Source organism: Canis lupus, chromosome 2 (genome assembly GCF_011100685.1).
Source record: "Canis lupus familiaris isolate Mischka breed German Shepherd chromosome 2, alternate assembly UU_Cfam_GSD_1.0, whole genome shotgun sequence".
NCBI lineage: Eukaryota > Metazoa > Chordata > Mammalia > Carnivora > Canidae > Canis > Canis lupus.
In genome coordinates, this window is record NC_049223.1 from 5447850 (window position 1) to 5468698 (window position 20849).

Genomic DNA, 20849 nt, shown 5'->3' on the forward strand with positions numbered 1-20849 from the left:
TATTTCTGTTTATATGACTGACTACACTTCCTATTTTTATTCCAAGATGTACACCCTTTAAAATTTTTTGAATACACTGGATTTTTTAAAAGGTTCTTAAGATAATGTATCCTTTCTCCATGTTTTATATTCCATTTATATTTTACTTTTTTTGCAAGTAATAATTGAATTAGTATTAAAATAGAAACAGCACACAAGGGTTTAATGCTCAAACACATTTAATTCTAAGATTTTGCAATATTAATGTAGTATTTGAACCACTTCTCCTCCCTTCACTCCTTAGAAAATGGTAAATAAATAGCAGAACTTTTCCCAGAGGTTGAAGAAAGAGCTTTCAAAACATAAGTGTTCTTTACTGATAAACATAATTAAAAAGATTAAAGCATTAACAGTGGCTGTGGAGAGAAGATGGGACTCTAGAAAACTTTTTCCCTCAGCACTTTTGGCAGTTTATCCACAACTTCCCAAAGGTAATGGTTTGAAAAGAGTCTACTAAAGCTGAGCATTGTCCACAAGCAGACTGACTTAGTGGAGGAACCTGTTATACAGGTTAATAAGCAAAAATATGATCTTAAACAAAGGCTAGGGATTTTCATAATATTTCTGTTATCATGTAAAACCAGAATCTAAAATCAATAATATAGACATACTAAGCAGTTAAAAGTAAATTTAATAGAAAATCAAGAATGCAAGCAATTTCTCTTTACTTCATCTGATTCATTTGTTCAATCCTTCATTTATTCACATCATCATTCACCGCTCATTTATTAAGCACCTTCCACGTTCTTTCTAACCCATGCAAAAATCTCGCATAAAAACAACACAACTGACATTTTCTTCTGCTACATTCCAAAGCACACATGGAGATAGGATATACATGAAAAGGAAGGTTGGGAAGGTTCAAATATTACACTTGTCCCTCCTCCCAAAACTATCTGACCTCAGGAGCCATCCAAAATGGTGTTCCTACAGATGTATTCCGACGGTACCGAGTGCTGGTGAGCTGTGCAGACACACCTGGAAGAAAGACAGAACACTTCATTCCTGCATTAATTGCTCACAGAGATTCCACTTGTAGTAAATTTGCTTACGAACTAATATTAAAATTCTGTTCCTTGAAAGCTGCCATAGGACTTGAACTTCACATTAAAATATCTAAGCCAGGATTTTGTCATAGCCAAAATATAGAATGGTCCTCTTTCTGTTTCTCGTATCCAAATATCTTCATCCTTAAAGACCCATTTCAAGTTTTATTCACCTATGCTGACAGTTAATCTGCTCCTGATCACACTGACTTCTATTTTTTGACCTTCTACATTTTTAACTGTCTTTGGAGACAGTTAAAACATACTTTGGCATGTAATTGTTATTTGTTTTTTTTTTTTTAAGATTTTATTTATTTATTCATGAGACACAGAGAGAGAGGCAGAGACACAGGCAGAGGGAGAAGTTAGGCTCCCTGTGGGGAGTCTGATGCAGGACTTGATCCCTGGACCCGGGATCACAACCTGAGCCAAAGGTATACACTCAACGACTGAGCCATCCAGGTGCCCCTGTCATTGTTATTTGAATGATATGCTTCCTCCTCTACTTCCTCCTTTCTCTGCCCACTACCAAGTTCTGGTGAATTTGAGAATTTTTCTACAGTGGTATGTACATAGTAGGTTACTTGTGAATGTGGATAAAATGATTTTCCATTACATGATCACCTTCAGACAAATCATACCTGTCTACAAGTTTCAAATTAATGGTATCTATTTAATCCAACACTATGAATAGGTTCAGTTCTTTTTCTTTAGAGAGACTGCAGGACAGACTACAATGAAGAGTTATAACCAAATATTTCAATCATGTCATCCCACTAATTACACCTGGTTAGATATAATTATAACTGATCCTTAAGAAAAATAGGAATAAAGTCTCTCCTCACATTTAACAGTCCTGTTCTCCATGCAGGCAGGTCTGGTGGCCTCTGGCTGTCCAGTGCTCTTCTCCTAACCTGCTCTGAATTTGATGGGTTACATGAAAACCATAGGCTTCTACTCTCTCATTTCCCTGTTTTGAAGACTTTAGTTATTTATTTGAAAGAGAGAGCAAGCAGTGGGAGGGGAAGATGGAGAGAATCTCAAGTAGACTCCATGCTGAGTGCAGACCCAACACAGGGCTCAATCTCATGACCCTGAGATCATGAACTGAGCTGAGACTGAGAGTCAGACACTTAATTGACTGAGCCACCCAGGTGCCCCCTGATTTCCCTGTTTTGAAAAGTACCTGCTAGGTGTCACATTTATTTTAGGCTCTGGCTATCTATCTTATAAGCCAAGTAGGACAAAGACACTAATTAAGATTTCAATCAGAATACATTTGATTCTTCCAAGTTGCCATTTGACATTTATCCTAACACTTAAAGGCCATTTCCAGCCAAAAGGGTATTTTGGTGGTGGAAATATGCTTAAATATTGGAGGAATATACTTGGGCAGAGGGATAGGCAGTACATTTCAGTTCCACATTAATTGCATCTCACAATTAACTAATCTATTCCAATGATGCATAAATCCTGTCCTAAACAGAATCTTCATCTAAGGCCTTCAAATTGGGTCTTCAAAAAAGTTATTTGACAGAAAAAATATCCTCACTAAATAATTTTTCAAATTCGAAGGAGATTATCTAATCTGTGCTTGAAGATTCTCCCTTGTACATTTTCTAACTATCTGAAGAAAGAGAATTATCACTCAATGGCATATTTCTCCAGAATAATATACCCTCTACCTCCACTGCTACTGCAGGGATTTTAACCTTCAGAAAAATTAAATTATTTGTTTATTTATTTATTATTTTTAAAGATTTTCTTTATTTATTTGACAGAGAGAGAGAGAGAGAGAACATAAGCAGGAGTTGCTGCAGACAGGGAAGAGGGAGAAGCAGGCTCACTATTGAGCAAGGAGCCCGATGCAGGGCTCAATTCCAGGACCCTGGGATCATGACCTGAGCTGAAGGCTGATGCCTTAACCAACCGAGCCACTGAGGCACCCCAGAAAAATTAAATTCAAATCTAAACATTTCATATTGTCTTTTTCTATGAATTAAAAGTAGAAGTGATAAAGCTTGGATTTTGTGATAGTATCAGACTATTGTAATTTATTTACATAAGTGGGAAAAGCAAATGGATCTTTAAAATTTTTAAGATTTTATTTATTTATTTGAGGGACAGAGTATGAGTGTGGGGAGGGGCAGAGGGAGCGGGACAAGCAGACTCCCTACTAAGTGTGGAGCCTGACATGGAACCAGGGACTCTGAGATCACAACGTGAGCCAAAGTCAGACACTTAACCAACTGAGCCACCCAGGTGCCCCACAAATGGATTTTAAAATCAATTAATTTGGTGCACATAGGTGTCTTAGTCAGTTAAGCATCTGTCGTTGGCTTGGGTCATGAACTCAGGATCTTGAGACTGAGCCCTGCATTGGCTCCCTGCTCAGTGGGGAGTCTGCTTCTCCTTCTCCCTCTATCCCTCTCCCTGCTTGTGCTCTCTCTCATTCTCTTTCTCTCTGGAATAAATAAACAGATTTTTTTTAAAAGATAAAGTCAATTCAATTTAAAATTGATTCTAAATTTACTAAGATTTATTTTAAGGGCTCTATTTACTTATTTAAATTTACATTATACTTGATCTTTACCGAACATTTTTATTTCAATTTCATAAAGATAGTTTAAGAATTCAAATGTCAAAAAATCATAATAATAATAATAATTCAAATGTCATTTAACTGAAATGTAAAGGGAAAGGAAAAAACCCAACCAAGTAATAAAAAAAAAAAAATCAAAACTTTTGTTCCAGGCATGGAAATGACCTTTTCGAGTAATCATGTGATATTTTTATTCTCTTTTTGAATATGAAGAAAAGATTATGTCACTAAAGTTGGCATTTCTTAGCAAGTAGTCATGTCCCAGTGTCTGAATTTATAAACATGGATGGTTAGAAAGGACCTTCTTGCCACCCTCCACAGGAAATAAATATACATGGAAGGATACTGGAAAAAACGTTTTTTTAGGATGTGATATGTGACCAAAGGTAGTCCATTCAGATTCCTTTTCTTGGAAATGTGAATCTTGAGTGGAGTGCACACTTGGAGAGGAGTTAACTAGAGCTAAGTCATCCGATGGCAGGGCCCTAAGGATGAGTCCAGATGATGCTGCTCCTGAGGACCAGGGCTCCCATAGCTCTATTCTTAGGAGGTCAGATGGCCCAACTTCTTTCTCCCTTGACTCTGTAAGCCTATCAGTATTGTTTTCAGTATCCTTGCCTGAGTTGGTCAAAGTTAGTTTCTGTTGCTCACAACCAAGGAACTCTAACTAATACAAGACCCAAATGATTTTACATATAAAGGAGCAAATTAATAAGGGTAATAGTCAATAATGAGTTTACAAAGCCTAAGAGTCATTAGATTTTATATTAATATCAGATTATATTACATTTATATATTACTATGAGATTAAGAATTTTCTAAGAAAAAAAAAAAAGAATTTTCTAAGAAAATGGCCTCCAAACTCTTTAATCACACATCATGGGTTGCCTGGGTGGTTCAGTGGTTGAGCGTCGTCTGCCTTTGGCTCAAGAGCCTGCCTCTCCCTCTGCCTATGTCTGCCTCTCTCTCTATGTCTCTCATGAATAAATAAATAAAATCTTAAAAAAAAAATCACACATCCCAAAGAAGAAACTTTTGAGCAAGCATACTCAATATAGATATAGCTATAGATATTCTCTATATATTTACTATTACATTAATGTATGCATTCTGAAGCATATGAAGATAATTTTAAAGGATGAGATTAAATAATAACTATATCATGAATATGTCATAATTAGATATGAATTTTTTTCTGCACCCCAATGATGATTTGCAATCACTTTGGTATTGACACCGCCTTCAAAGACCACTGGTCAGAATGCAGGAGTAATAAATTACAGTGCTCATGGGGTCTCACATATCATTTAGTGGCCTTTGGGATCTTGCAGAAAGAATGTTTTCACTGGCACCTGGTTGTATAAGGTAAAAAGACACTGTAAAACTACAAACAGTACAGAAACAAGAAAATGTAGCCCAGAATGTGAAGAAGGAATAACAAAACTCCCACATAAGTGACAAAGGAACTATGCCACTAGGTAAAATAAGAAACGCTTGAGTCGGGGCACCTGGGTGGTTCAGTCGGTTAAGCATCTGCCTTCTGTTCAGGTCTTGATCCCAGGGTCCTGAGATTGAGCCTGCATTTGGCTCCCTGCTCAGAGGAGTCTGCTTCTCCCTCCACCCCTCCCCTCCACTTATGCTCTCTTTCTCTCAAATAAAAAAAAATCTTAAGAAATAAAGAAACGCCTAAATCTGATAACATTGGATGATTTTACATTAACAACAAGACACATACAGGATGCCTGGGTAGCTCAGTGGTAAAGCGTCTGCCTTCAACTCAGGTTGTGATCCCAGGGTCCTGGGATTGAGTCCCTAATCTGGCTCCCCGGTGGGGAGCCTGCTTCTCCCTCTGCCTATGTCCTTGCCTCTCTCTGTGTCTCTTGTGAATAAATAAAATCTTTAAAAAACAAAAACAAAAAGCAAGACACATACCCAACTATGAAAGAGTGACAGAGAAGGCATTTACCAAATTTCGTGTGTGTTGAATGTTTCTGCCATTGTGAAACCTCAACATTATTTTACCAACACAAACAAATAGCTTTGGAGCTAAGAAGGCAACTTAATGGTCATAAAGTCTAACATGTTCATTTTCAGGTTAGTAAACTTCAGCTACAGAGAAAAGTAAGTTTCCTGAGGACAAATGGCTTTTTTTTTTTTTTTTTGGTATGAATTCTCACAAGAAAAGTAGCTAAGAAGGTAGAAAAATGCCAAATTCTATTTTAAAAGATTGCCATAAATTACTTTAAAAGGCAATAGGAGTCCAAATGATGAGTTCAGGAGCCCTAGGAAGTAAAGGGGATTAAGAAAAGCATCTTGTCTAGAGAGGAAATAATGGAATAAGTTGCCAAAGTAAACAGTTATGTAAGTGTCTCAAGGGAGAGGATGCTAAAAGGTGGAAAATTTCAGGCAGGAAGTTGGGATAGTGCGAGGCTATTGGAAGGAATAGGAGGCCAGAGAGAGATCAGGGCTGAGCAGAAAACAGGCTAGAAGAGAGGATGATGATCCATTTTTCATGCTATCTGTAGCCCTTCCAACAAGCCTCCCTGGGCTGTTTGATGGTTGTACAGCCACTTTCTTCCCTATTGCATACATCCTGTTTCTAGGGAGAAATACATGCCAAGAGGTCTCAAAGAGCCTTAGGGAGTCAGAAGAAACATTAAATATGTGGTTTCCCATATGGTTTCAACAGACCAGACAACTTCAGGGAACTTGATTTGTGATAAAAATACAGCAAAACCTTGACATCTAAAGAGGGCAACGGGAATAGCATGGGATTCTGTTGCTGTTGCTAAAAATAAAATACTGCAGGAATGAGAACTGGAATTATAAAAATACAGATTTTTTCAATAAGAAGAGGCCATACGTTTTATTACACTATCTAATATCCTCATTTTGTTGATGAAGTCAGGAGAGTCTGATGATTAATCTGGACATGGTACCCAGGTATTTGGTGAAAATTATTCTGGATGTTTCCATGAAGGTGTGTTTTGGATGAAATTAACTGTGAGTGAAGCAGATTATCCTCCATACTGTGGATAAGCTTCATTCAGTAAGTGAAGAGCCTTAACAGAACAAAGACTGACCTCCACAGGGTAAAAAGGATTTCTGCCAGCAGACTGCCTTTGGACTCAAACTAACTTCCCCAGTCTTCAGGCTGCCAGCTTAACATCTCATTTTGGAGTCACCAAGTCTCCACAGTCCCATGAACCTTTCCTTAAAACAAGTCAATTCCCTTCCCACCCCCTACCCCCACCCACCATAGCCTGTTGATTCTGTTTCTCTGGAGAACCCTGGCTGATACAGATTTTGGTACTAAGAGTGGTTCTAGAGGAACAGAATCATAAAGATGAGTTTTCTAAATTGGTTCTGGGGTTTCTGGAATTCGCTTTCTTTTTTTTTTTTAATTTTTTATTTATGATAGTCACAGAGAGAGAGAGAGAGGCGCAGAGACACAGGCAGAGGGAGAAGCAGGCTCCATGCACCGGGAGCCCGATGTGGGATTCGATCCCGGGTCTCCAGGATTGCGCCCTGGGCCAAAGGCAGGCGCCAAACCGCTGCGCCACCCAGGGATCCCTGGAATTCGCTTTCTAATCTGGTTAGAGACATTAATGGCTCTATTTCCAGTAGTAAAGAACACTTATAGTCCATGGCATGATGTGGCAACAGGTACACAAAATATCAGCATTGGATACTTCTAATCAAATACTTATGGTTCGTGTTGGTATTTCTGAACATTTTGTCAAACTAATGAATATAATAAAATTGGCTGGTTTCTACTTATGTCGCTGGACAAAGTGAGGGGAAAGAAAGGATGAGCTCAGAGATTTAAATTTCCAGCTCCAGCACTGCTGCATAAATGACCTGAAAGCTTCTATGTCCTCCCTGAAAGAGACCCTTCTCTCCAGTAGATGCAGAGTTGAGATCACTGAAAGCCAAATCTAGAATCATCTTATTAAGGATGTGAAGTAATGGTGGAAGGAACATAAACTTGGATCAAGCTGAATTTGCAGATATGGACTACTAAGCAAAGACTAAGCATTTAATATTGTAGCTTAGAAAGTCAGAAAGGGTTGGCTGGTTGGCTCAGACATAGACCAAAAAGTTGCCCTAGTAAGTGACCTTGAAATGCCAGAACTACACTCGTCTTGAAGAAGAGACTCGAAGACCTAAGACTGGAATGCTAGAGAGGATTTTTCATTTAAGACCTCCTCACCCAACAAGGGAGCATCCAGAGGACATGCCTTTCAATATAATGGCAAGAAACACATTTTTGAGAGGACCCCGGCATCTTTGAGAGTTCTGATATCACTTTTCTGTATAGCCTAGAACTTACAACAGTAACTGCTGCCGCTTAATTAGGAAAGCTAAGTGCAATAGGAGTAACTGGATTACACAGTGGCAGGGGCCAAGTGGTGGTCCTCAACAGGCAAGGTGGGCACAGTCACCATAATGGGCAGCAGAGCCAAAGCAGCAATCAGAAGTCTCTGAATTGCAGACATCTATGGTGTTGCCCAGTTGATCTTGGTGTTACTAAAAGTAAAATAGATGGGAAGCCTACTAAATTCTTACATTAATCTAGAAAGCAAAATAGTTCTAAGTCAAGTGAACAAGTCTAACATGAATCATCAAAATACTCATGTGTCCCTCAATCTATCCCAAAATTTGAGCTGATTTACAGACCCAGAACCTTTAAATGAAGAGGAGGTCTCCCCTTGAGAAAGAACCCCAGTATATTGCCAAAAATTTACACTGTTAAATTGTCTTCCAGCCTTCCCCAAAGGGACCAATGGCCTTGTAATGGGTGACTGTGCCCTGAGGAAACGGAAATAAGGAGACTTTTCCATTGCTAGAGGCTAAATCTGTATTGACACTAATTGACACTAATTCCAGGAGACCCCAAATGTCACTGTCTGTCATCAGTCAGAGCAGAGACTTAGCAGAGGGCAGGTAAGCAATGAGGTTTAGTTCAGATGCATCTCACAGCCCAGGTTTTTGTTTTGTTATTGACAGTTTAGGAGACTGGAATAAGTCAATGATTCTTTATGACCTCTAGGTCACGAACTACTTTGTGAGTTTTGTGAAAGCTTTATACTTTCTCACTAGGAAATTCGTATTCACATAAGGTTTTGCATATAAGGGATATTGAAAATCTCTGACATTCTCATACTTAATATACCAAACGACATTCAAGGTTATCTCTAGCTTTAGTTTTCTGTAAGATGACATAAGGTAAGTGATTCTCTGCAACCACTACTCCTATCCATACTAATGTGATTTCTCTTAGCAATCTGTCTTCTCTCCAGTATACCTGGAACTAGATCTTTCACTTTTTTTTAATACTCAGCTCATACCTTGTAATGGAGAGTGTGTAGTACTTTCTCTAAGAAAGACATCAAGATCACGCTGCTCACTGTACTCTCCTTGGCTTTAAACATATAAACCACACACCTCGAGCTGTATGTGTCATTTGATTATGTATGACTTTGTGCATACATAATTTGTTGTACTTGTGTACATGTATACACATTTGTACATGTGTATATATGTATAGTACTGGACCTCAGTACTGGACTTACATATATATATATATATATATATATATATATATATATACACATATATACATAACTGAGTATATATATATAACTGAGTATAGTTGACACTTGAACAATGGGGGGCCCAGGAGTGCCAATCCCCCACACACAGACAAAAATACGCATATAAATTTTGATTCTCCAAAAATTTAACTACCAATTGTCTGCTGTTGACTGGAAAACTTACTATAACATAAATAGTCAATTATCACATATTTTGTATGTCATATGTATTATATACTGTATTCATACAATAGACTAAGCTAGAAAAAAGATAGCATTATTTAAAAAAATCACAGGGATGCTGAGGTGGCTCAGTCAATTAAGCAGCTGACTCTTGGTTTCAGCTCAGGTCATGATCTCAGGGTCACAGGATTAAGCCCTACATTGGCTCCATGCTTAGTGAAGGAGCCTGCTAGAGATTATCTCTCTCCCTCTCCCTCTGCTCTTCCTGCTTGTGCTCTCTCTCTCTCAAATAAATAAATACAATCTTTAAAAAAAGAAAATCATGAAGAAAATACACTTACATTACTATATTGTATTGAAAATAATCCATGTATAAGTGGATCTGCACAGTTCAAACCTGTGTTGTTCAAGGGTCAACTGTATATAGAATACTCTTCATTTATGGTACTCTATCATCACTGATCTCTTATTTTTTCATGCCCTTTTATCCCCAATCCCCTCTCCCACTGTCCTGTCTCCTGCTCTACTATAAAAATCTTTCTGCTTGAAGCTTCTCAGGAATTGAAATTTTAAAGCTGCAGACCAAAATCATGTAATTTTAGTCCAAAACACTGAGTTATAATAAGAAAAACTAGGGGCATTTGGGTGGCTCAGTCAGCTAAGCATCAGGTTCTCAATTTCCACTCAGGTCATGATTTCAGGGTTGTGAGATTGAGCCCTGTGTTGGGCTCCACACTGGGCATGGAGCCTGCTTAAGGTTCTCACTCTCCTGCTCCCTCTACCTCCTCCTCCCTCCCTCTCTTAAATAAAATAAAATAAAATAAAATAAAAAACGAAAAGAAAAAAGAAAAGAAAAGAAAAGAAAAACTGAGGGAGCAAAGAAGTGATTCTTACAAAAATATAAGGAAAATCCTCTTTGATTCACCTAAGGTCATCATTCTATGGAGAGGCATACTTTTATTAAAATTTCTACAGCTGCATTGAGATAATTTGTTTTAATATTGGGTAAATCCCTAAATATAAAGTTTTCTTTTCTCCGTTAAAAAATAAAAACTCTTTCAAAACATCTGAAATCCATTCTTGACTTCATAATAGAATTTTTAGGTATACTTCATGTAGTTTAATTTCAACCATTAAAAACTAAAATTAAGAAAACTAAAATTTTGACTATCTCTTGGAATATACGACTGTGTGCATCAATCAGAAAACATGTTATCTAGAATATTTAGAGAATATCTTTGTCTTTCCTTTGCCATAACCCTCTTTTTAAAAAAAAATATTTCTTTATTCACAGCTACTTGCAAAATGGGATGGTTCAGGTAGGCTTGCTTATACCACAACAGCCCATTCCTGGTCATGGCTAACTGGATCAAAAAAGCTCATCTGACCTAGGTTGTCCAACTGAGCTCCTTGTCCTACTTCAAATTCCTTTTGCTTTGGGGTGCTAAAAGTCCAGGTCAGTTAGCTGCTAGCACTGGACCCACAGGTCATATAGGCTGAGAAGACTGGGGCTGCTATTTTGAGTAGCCATGATGTACAACATGAAAACTCCAGAGGCTGGTGTGTAGACACCCAGAGAGAATAGAGAGGAGAGATTTGTTTTCTCTGGTGAGAGAGCAAGAGGCAGCAAGTGGTTACAGGTCTTGCCTTCCATTCTTCTGTTGGTTCCAGTCCCCTGAGTCCTATTCTTCCTATCTATGGGATTGCCTTTTCTATCTTACTCTTTTTTGGAACTCATTTGGTTTTCTTGTCCTTACAACGCAGACTCTTGACTGACACATACAACATTATCTATAATGTTAAATAACATACCTCAACTTTGGAAAATGTTCAGTTTGGAATACTTAAGCCTATAGGTTCAGCTGGAACCACAGTGCTTGCTTTGGTAGCACATATACTAAAATCAGCTGGAACCACAAAGCTATAAAAGAAACAGTCTCTTTATTCGTGGTTCTGCTATAGGTAACTAAGGAATTACAAATGTCTTTTCTTTCCAATAAAGGTCATCTCCCCAAAGCACAAAAATAAATTCTAGCTGAATGAAATATTAATTTTTGTATAGGTATGAAAATTCTAAAGCTTTGCCAACTTTTAAATATGGTGCCTGATAGCTCAGTGGTTGAACATCTGCCTTTGGCTCAGGGCGTGATCCTGGGGTCCTGGGATGGAGTCTCGCATCAGGCTCCAGCAGGGGAGCCTGCTTCTTCCTCTATGTTTCTGCCTCTCTCTGTGTCTCTCATGAATAAATAAATAAAAATCTTTAAAAAATAAATAAATAAAAATAAAAATGGTTCTTCCTCCTATTTTTTTCCTCATTACTTCATTCTATAAAGCACTAGCTCTCGGGGATCCCTGGGTGGCTCGGCAGTTTGGCGCCTGCCTTTGGCCCAGAGCGTGATCCTGGAGTCCCGGGATCAAGTCCCACATCGGGCTCCCTACATGGAGCCTGCTTCTCCCTCTGCCTGTGTCTCTGCCTCTCTCTCAATCTCTGTGGGTCTCTCATGAATAAGTAAATAAAATCTTAAAAAAATAAAGCACTAGCTCTCAAATTTTCAGGATTCATAACATCCAACTACCAACACACACACACACACACACACACACACACACACATACACACACATATATATATAGTATCTTTAGGCACGTATATAAATATCTTTTGACTTCTATGCTCAATCTCCAACTCTATTCCATAGTTTAGAGAAGTTTTTTGATATAATTTCAACCTTAGAGAAAAGTTGGCAAGGGAAGTACAAGTAACCTTTTTCCTTCACCATTTATAAGTAGGCCATGATGCTCCTTTAACCTCAAAGACTTTAGTGTGTGATTGCTACAAACAAGGACATGCCCCTACACACCAGCTGTACAACTAACAAAGTCAGGAAACTAATACTGATACATTTCTACCGTCTCATCTACAGACTCTATTCAAAATTCATCAATTGTTCCAAACATGTCTGTCCTTACAAAAAAAGGATCCAATCCAGGATCATGTGTTGCATTTAGCGGTCACAGTCTTTTTAGCCTCCTTCAATTTGGAGGAGTTCTTCAATCTTGCCTTGAATTTTATGACCTCAACATTTTTCAAAATGTCAGGCTACTTATTTTCTAAAATATTCCTGAATTTGGATTTGTCAGATATTCTCTCATGATTATATTTTTGGTGGGAAGATCACGGAAGTGATACTCAGGTCATTCCATTGCACCTGCCCCATGGTACGTGATTTTCCACTTCCACATTATTGGTTGTGTTCACTTTGAACAATTGATTAAGTTTTGCTTGTGTGGCTTCTCTGATGTAAAGTTTTGTTTTTCTTTTGTAATTATGTATTTTATGAAGTATTTTGAGACTATGTAAATATCCTGTGTCTAACCAAAACTTAATGTACTAGTTCACTGGATCCACTGAAGTTTTGGGATGAATTATTACTATGATGATTGCCAAATGATAACTTTATAAATTTCATTATCCCTTCTGTATTTATCAGTATTATTCCTTCTGTATTTATTAGTTGGCATTCTCCTGTAAGGAAAAACCTTTGCTTTTCTCCATTCATTTATTTAAATATGTAAGTATCCAAGTATGGATTAATAATTTCTATTTTATTCAGTGGGTTATCATCATTACCATTATTATAACCATTATTTTGATGCTCAAGTATTCCCAGGTTTGCCAGTGAGAATTCCTTCAATGTGGCTTCTGTCCTTTATGTCCTTTTAACATATCTCCATTATTCTTTTAATATTTCTTTCCTTTTTGGCACATTAAATTCCAGGTTCAGGCTGTATCATTAATACAGCCATTAAAGTCAGCCTTTCTCCAAGACTCTTGGCTTCCTCTTAGTTGAGAATTATATTTAAAAACCAAGAGTTATGTGCTTGATAGGCTTGTTCTTGGGGCATCAATGTTTGCTAGCCCTCTCAATGGAAATAGCTAAGTAACACATACACAGGCATACACACACACCCTACATGCACATTCCACCATATTTATTTTTATATTTGTCTCTATAAATTGAAAACCATGCATTCACACTGATACCTCTGATTCCAATCAAACACTACTGAGTTCAGTTTTCTTCCTTTCCATATTTGTAACTCCTTTCTCTAACATTAAGAAACCAGACTCCCAGGCAGCCTGGGTGGCTCAGCAGTTTAGAGCTGCCTTCGGCCCAGGGTGTGATCCTGGAGACCCAGGATCGAGTCCCATGTTAGGCTCCCTGCATGGAGCCTGCTTCTCCCTCTGCCTGCTTCTCCCTCTGCCTGCGTCTCCGCCTCTTTCTCTCTCCATGTCTGTCATGAATGAATGAATAAATAAATAAATAAATGAAAGAAACCAGACTCCCCTTGTTCTCATTATATTTCCTGAAGGTATTAATCCCTCTTTATGTAACAACCTCATGTCTCCATCTTGACCATTACACAAATGTCCCTCTTACCCAGCTTGGGCTCTGACAACCTGATGTGATTGTCATCATCATCTTCCTAGGAAGATGCTCTCCTTGTCCCATTCGGGGACTTAGCACTCCTCACCAAGCACCACAACCACCTCCCAGCGTAGATGCATTCCTTACCCACTTCAGGCCCAAGCCACATGCTGAGCCACACCCCACACTCCCATGCCTGCTCACTCCCACCTAAAGGCTTTAATTCTGAATTATTTGGGGAGAAAGGAAGGAATGAAAGGAACTTCACAGCTTTCAAGTTCAGGTATGACTGCCTCACTTGGTGCTGAAAGTGGGTTATTAATAAATAAATCACAACTTCTCTTTGACCTACATTACTCATTGGGGATTTGATCTAAAATTGGGCATGTGGCTAATAAGAGATTTAAAGCCATAAAATATTCTGTCATAAGAAGAATGTCTAAATAAATCACAAGAAGTACATTCTGTACTTTTGTATTGAAATGTTAACTATCCTATTAGAAATGAAGTTCCCCAGAGAGAAATCCATAGAAATGAGAACTGAGAACTGCCCTTCAAATTTAGTCTCTCTTTCATTTTCCAGTCCAGATAAAGACTGCTTTTCCAGACATTAGTCAATTTGCCTACAGGGGTTTACCTACTGGGAGATCATATTATTTATTGATTGATTATATACCAGTGACTGCTAATGTATTTCATTAATAACGTTTACAAGCTCCTTTGTCTTTTTACTTTCTGGGGTGTCTGGGGGATTTCTGTAAAAACATATCCATTTAACAACAAAAAGGGTTTTCTTAAAGGCTGTATTCATAACTAGCATTAGCAAACTGAATCTCAGTTTTAATTAAGTAGCTTCATACTTAAAGTAATACAGGATTTATCCTAGCAAAGGGCTACTTATTTTTGAAACAGAAAAAAGCTATTTTGGGAACTCATATTTTCAGTATTTAGCGACTATGTTTAAAAACATTTATTTACTATTTATCAAGTACCTACTATGTGTACAACACTGACCTAGGGGCTGAGAATACTATTTCATGATAATGGTAATAACTCAAATTTTTAAAATTACTGTCAATAATTATACTAAGTAGTTTGCCTGTACCATGACATTTATTCATCACAGCAATCAACCATATGAGATAAAGACTATTCTTTTTTCCTATTTGTAGATGAGCATTTTGATGTCCTTGGAGACTGTCACTGACTTTCTCAAGGTCACACAATTGTATGGAAAATCCTACCTCTCATTCATTCACTCATTTGAGAGTATTTATTACTTTCAAGGTGCCAGTACTATGGTTGGCTCTAGGTACAAAGTGCTAGACCAGACAGAGACCATGTCATCGTGAAGCTTATAGTTTAGCAGGGAAGGTAGTCAAATCAAACATGTGATTGCAATCAAGCATGACAACTGGTTGGCTAAGCTAAGTAGGGGGTGTTGGGGAGGTGCTCATCAAGGCAAGCAGAAGTTGGCTGGGCATAGTAATAAAGGGAAGTTTCTATGCAGGAAAAGCATCATGTCTGTAACTGATTGCAAAATTTAATAATACTATACTAACACACAGAGAAACTGTAGTTTCTTCCTTTTGCCTCTGTTATGGCCTCTCTTTATGCTCCTACCTACTGACTGGGAAGGCAGTAAACCTTAGTCAGATCTAATAAACCTGTAACGTCCTTTCAGATGGAGCTGAGTCTCTCTTGGATGAAAGCCTGCTCCATCTCTCAGACAGCAACCTTTCTCCTCCCTCCTTCCTGAAGATGGTACCATGCATACAGGATAAGGGATGACATATAAGACCTTCAGGCAGGGAAAAGAGGGAGGGTCCTCAGAGTGGTGGGTCTCTAGCCTCTGGAGTCATGTACCTGCTGTCTGGCTACTGGCCTCCCTCACTGGCCTTGATATCAGGTGAGCTCATGGTCCACCTCTCTTCCTGCAGGCAGGGCTTCCTGTAATTCCTCTGAGCAGACTAAGGTTCACGTTGGTTTCAACTGGAGCTGAGAACACTCTGGGGTCTGGCTGTGACTCTTATTCAGACCAGGCCCAGGTGATATGCTCTGTGCCTTACTGCCCATCTTGAAGAATCCCTCTAGGAACTTACCAGATTCTCAGTGACTTTTGGGTTTCTGGACACTAAGGGAAGGGTTTGGGGAAGTTCGACTTGAGTATTTCTTCTACTTAATCACTTTACATCTCCAGGTGTAAATGACAAGGACATAGCTCAATTCAGCGATGGCCTCTCTGGAGTGTGGATGACAATGGAGGAGAGTATGTGGGTGAGAGCCTCTTTCTGCCCTCTCTGGCAGCTTCACTTTTTGAGAGCTCACCTCACTCTCCTGCCTCTTTATCTGTTTCATCTTTCCACAATCTCCCCAGGATTGGAAAGGAATTCCCTCTTCTTTCTGTTGTCTCTTGTGTGAAACCCTCTGGTGTATCCCTGGAAATTTCCTCTCTATATGCTAAAGAGGGAGATAAAACAATTTAGACAGATCTTTCTCAAGAGGCAGCATGGTCTTGCTACAAATTCCTATTTTTGAATGTTAAAAACTGAACATTACTCCCGTCATTTTCTTGCATTCCTTCTGGAACAAATCTTCTTTTTTAAAGATTTTATTTATTTATTCATGAGAGACACAGAGAGAGAGGCAGAGACATAGGCAGAGGAAGAAACAGGCTCCCTGCATGGGGCTTGATCCCAGGACCCCAGGATCATGACCTGAGCCAAAGGCAGATGCTCAACCACTGAGCCACCCAGGCATCCCCCTTCTGGAACAAATAGATAGATGCCTCAGGCAGACTGGGGTGAAGATCATGCTCTTAGGCAAAAAAGAAAAGCATGTGAATATATTCCGAAGTACTCAATCGCATGTGTAAGAGCCCGAATGAGCAAGAATGTGGCACATTTCAGAAACTGAAAAAAGCTGACCTGGCTCCTAGGTAATAGCAGGAGAAGGTACCTGATGAACACAAGGGGGCATAAAAAAAAAAAAAAGGCATCAATTATTAAGTGCTTACTCTGTGCCAGCACAGAGGATCATAAGGCAAAGAATTACATAGGGCTGTGGGAGGCCATTGACCAGAATATTGAGTAAGACAATGCCAGTACCAGCTATGCTTTCCAAAAGGGTCCCTGTGGCTGCAGTGTGGAGAATGGACTAGAAAGAAAGAAAGGAGGGAAGGAAGGAAGGAAGGGAGGGAGGGAGGAAGACTGGTTGCAAGGAATTCAGGGAAGTAGAAGTGTGGGAGGTCAGGTCAGAGATGATGGCTAGGACTAGGCAAGAAAATGGGAGTCTGGGGACATATATAATAGAGCTTTGTGACTAGTCCTGGATGTGGGTTCTGGGAAAGGAAGACTCAGGATGAGCCTAAGATTTCTGACTTAAGCAGCAAAACAGGACTGGTGACTTTTTCTAAGATAAGAAGTTCTTGATATGAAGCAGATTTCTGGGGATGGTTGAGGTGGTGGAGTTCCATTTGGACATTTTAAGGACTGGCAGCCATCCAGGTACACTCCTTCGGAAGCCAATAATAAGCTTACTATCTATTTGGTGAGGTGAGAAATTCAAATAAGATGTATTCTAAAACACTTTACTCCCAGCTTCAGCCTTGCCTGAAAATTTCATTTAAACATTAAATGAGGACATCAGTTTTCAGCATTTCAGTGGCTTATCACATCTTACTCTTTCTGTCCTTGAAGAGTTTCATGATACATGCACCTCCACCCTCAGGTTTTAATTCATCTGGAAACCTACAAATTATTTTAGGCAAACTGAATCCATGTCCTCTTACCGCAGAGAATAAAAATAGAAACATTATTTTACATGCAAATAATAGCAATTTAGTATCAGACACTATGAACACACTAATAGGTGACTAGCCCTCTTTTCTAATTGTTGACAAAAATAAAGTCTGTAACAGTATTAATCTAAAACCAAAGCTCTCATTTTGTCAGTTTCCCAACTTATGATTATTTACAAAGGTATCACATAGAAGGCCACTTTATTAATTATTTGGGTTATGTTTTTAATCTAGACTACTGTGGAAGGTATCCCAGGAAATTGCATTTCTCAAAGCTACTGGTTTACCAGTTCTTCTTTCATGAAGAAAATGAAGAGAATGGCCCTTCCTGGGGGGGCAATGAAAAGTATTTTGCTGTTGTTCTTTTCCACTTCAGGCACACATTAGTCCTAACCCAGTCAGTGTTCAAACACACAGCTCTGCGCTCAACCAGCAGCACAGATAGCTGCATCCAATTAGTTAATTAGAAATTCACTGTCAAGCTCACTGCTGCTCACAGCTTTCAAAAGCTCAACTGAGAAAAAAAAGGTAGGTACCTGCATGGCTGTTTGAAGGATATGTTATCTATCCATTCCTTTGTAGATGCTCTGAAATTCATTCCTGGGGTGAGCCAGATTACTAGGGAGCTATACACTTAGATATTAAACACAATTAATATCCATCTTCCCTAAGTTTCAGTTTCCAAAATGCAAAATGAAGTTACATTCATTTATTCATTCACTACTAGAATTCCACTACACCCCAAAGCATTAGGTCTACAAAATAGATGAAATTCTACCTCTGAAGGACCCCGTGTACCTATCTTCCTAAGTATCCTTAACAACGTATAAGGATCTAAATAGGTAATGAAAATCCTATTTTTTATGATAAACACAAAAAGCGAGAAATATAAAGGTAAAGAAGCACAAGGAGGCTCACCTTCCCCAGGCACAGTGAGGACACTAAGAGTTCTAGAATAATTTGGTTCATCCTCCTGGGAGTAGTGCACTTATAGGAATACTACGCCAGGAGGTTACAGAAGGACACTGTCGTACCTAATTGCCCAGATGCAGAGTGCTATCAGTTATGGTGCCTTTGGCTATGACACAGAAATCCATTTGGCTTAGTAAATATGGAAATGTATTATCTCATATGACAAAAGTTCTAGAGATAGGGCAGGTGCCAGCATCTGGTGATTTAGTGGCTGGATAATACCATCAAGGGCCCTCATTCTTTTCACCTCTCATCTCCACCTCTCCCAAGGTGGCTCTCCACTTGGGATGGAGCATCTCAGGATAGGGTGAGGTGCCTCAGCAGGTTCATGCATGGCAATAAGACAGACAGGGTCCCAAGAAACAGATCACCTCTCCCTGTGCCTCCTTCTTAGGACCGCAACAAGAAAGCAACTTATAAGGGCCATGGGACTGCCATGAGGCTGACTGGAATCATTTGGGGGCTGTCTATGGTAGGAATCTGCCCACACATACTGCTATCGTGGTGTTCTGGGTACAAGCTCGCTGATTTGTTGAAAAGAGTCATTCCTGGGAATCTTTCACTGACCAAATTTACAAAAAACCTCTGCACTTTGTTACCTCAGTGGGATACTGTTTTTCCTCCACTTTCAATGCTTAGAAAGTGAGTCTGATGGAAAATGATCAAATCATATTCATACTACTCATTCTGCATCCCAAACTCAAGCATTTCAAGCCAAACTTACCAAAATCTACGAGTTTGACTCCACCTTCAGTGGTCAATAGAATGTTATTTCCTTTTACATCACGGTGGATAGTTTTGTTGTTATGCAAATGCTGAAGTCCCTAATGGGTGGGAAACAGATAATGACTTTCAAAGCATCAAATAACATTTTTCATTTGTGCAAAATCAATAGGAAATACTTGTCAAAATTAACATGCAAACATCCTTAAAATGTTTTCACACTGAATTAATCAAATCAAAGTCAAAAATTCATAAACCAGAGACACCCTTCCTTCACTCATCAAATATTTCGTAAAAACATGCTGATCTCAGTAGATGAAACATTCTGTATATTTATTCTAAATAATGGCAAAGAAGAACCTATTCATAAAAAATACACAATATCTGCCTTCATCACGATCAATCTCAGAAATATACTTGGGACATCAGAGTTCTGTTGACACACAAGGAAGGTAGGTGTCTAATAAAACAAGGAATTCGTAATGCTAAACATTTCAGAGTTTGCATATACTCTTGCATCAATCAATACTAATGTAGTGGTATTTTTCTAAAAATAAAATCCACATTTTTTATTGAACTAGGGCTGCCTCATAATTAATGCATGAACAATTTAAATTGCCTTACCAATAGTGCTTCATGTAAAATATAGGCAATTATGGGTTCACTCATTCTTTTGCCTTTCTTCAGCAATCCCTTCACGAGATCAGCCACTGATCCTCCATTGCACAGCTATTCAGGAATATTCCAAAATATTAAATGACATTTTAGTACTTGCTCTAAAAGGTTTTCTAGACACATTTTTTAAAGAACTGTTCTGATTTTGTGTTTCAAATGATTACCCTCATCTTTATGGCTTCATAAATAAAATGAACATGTAAATTGTACTAATGCACAATTAATTATTCGAACACAGTTTTCAGATGAGTTACCTTTTAGAAGAGAATCCAGAGAAGCCTTGGGCTTGATTTTTTTTTGGGGGGGGGGCTTGATTTTTAAATTCAAGGATAATAATTATGGTTCTGCAAATTAGTCCCAAATTTAGGATCTAGGGCTTCAAAAAAGTATTCTTGATTTCTGATTGTTTAATTTACAGAGTAATAAGATTTCATGATCTCTTTGAATACCCACCATTTGCTTCAACGTGGATGGAACTGGAGAGTATTATGCTGAATGAAGTAAGTCAATCAGAGAAGGACAAACATTATATGGTTTCATTCATTCAGGGAATATAAAAAATAGTGAAAGATATTAAAGGGAAAAGAGAGAAAATGAGTGGGAAATATCAGAGAGGGTGACAGAACATGAGAGACTCCTAACTCTGGGAAAAGAACAAGGGGTGGTGGAAGGGGATGTGGGCGGGGGGTTGAGGTGACTGGGTGACAGGCACTGAGGGGGGCATTGACGGGATGCTTTATGTTGACAAACTGAACTCCAATAAAAAAATATACAAAAAAAAAA

General features: G+C 38.6%; 1 protein-coding gene across 4 annotated transcripts in view; it reads right to left on the reverse strand.

Annotated features, from left to right (window-relative positions):
- Window positions 1–20849, reverse strand: part of MYO3A (myosin IIIA) — a 246154-nt gene that overhangs the window by 181126 nt on the left and 44179 nt on the right. For all 4 annotated transcript variants that reach the window (XM_038529759.1, XM_038529758.1, XM_038529760.1 and 1 more), the window contains 3 exons: window positions 20016–20120; window positions 19393–19492; window positions 941–1017 (listed from right to left, as the gene is read on the reverse strand). In XM_038529759.1, coding sequence (XP_038385687.1) covers window positions 941–1017; window positions 19393–19492; window positions 20016–20120 — 282 coding nt within the window. The remainder of the gene's footprint in view (window positions 1–940; window positions 1018–19392; window positions 19493–20015; window positions 20121–20849) is intronic.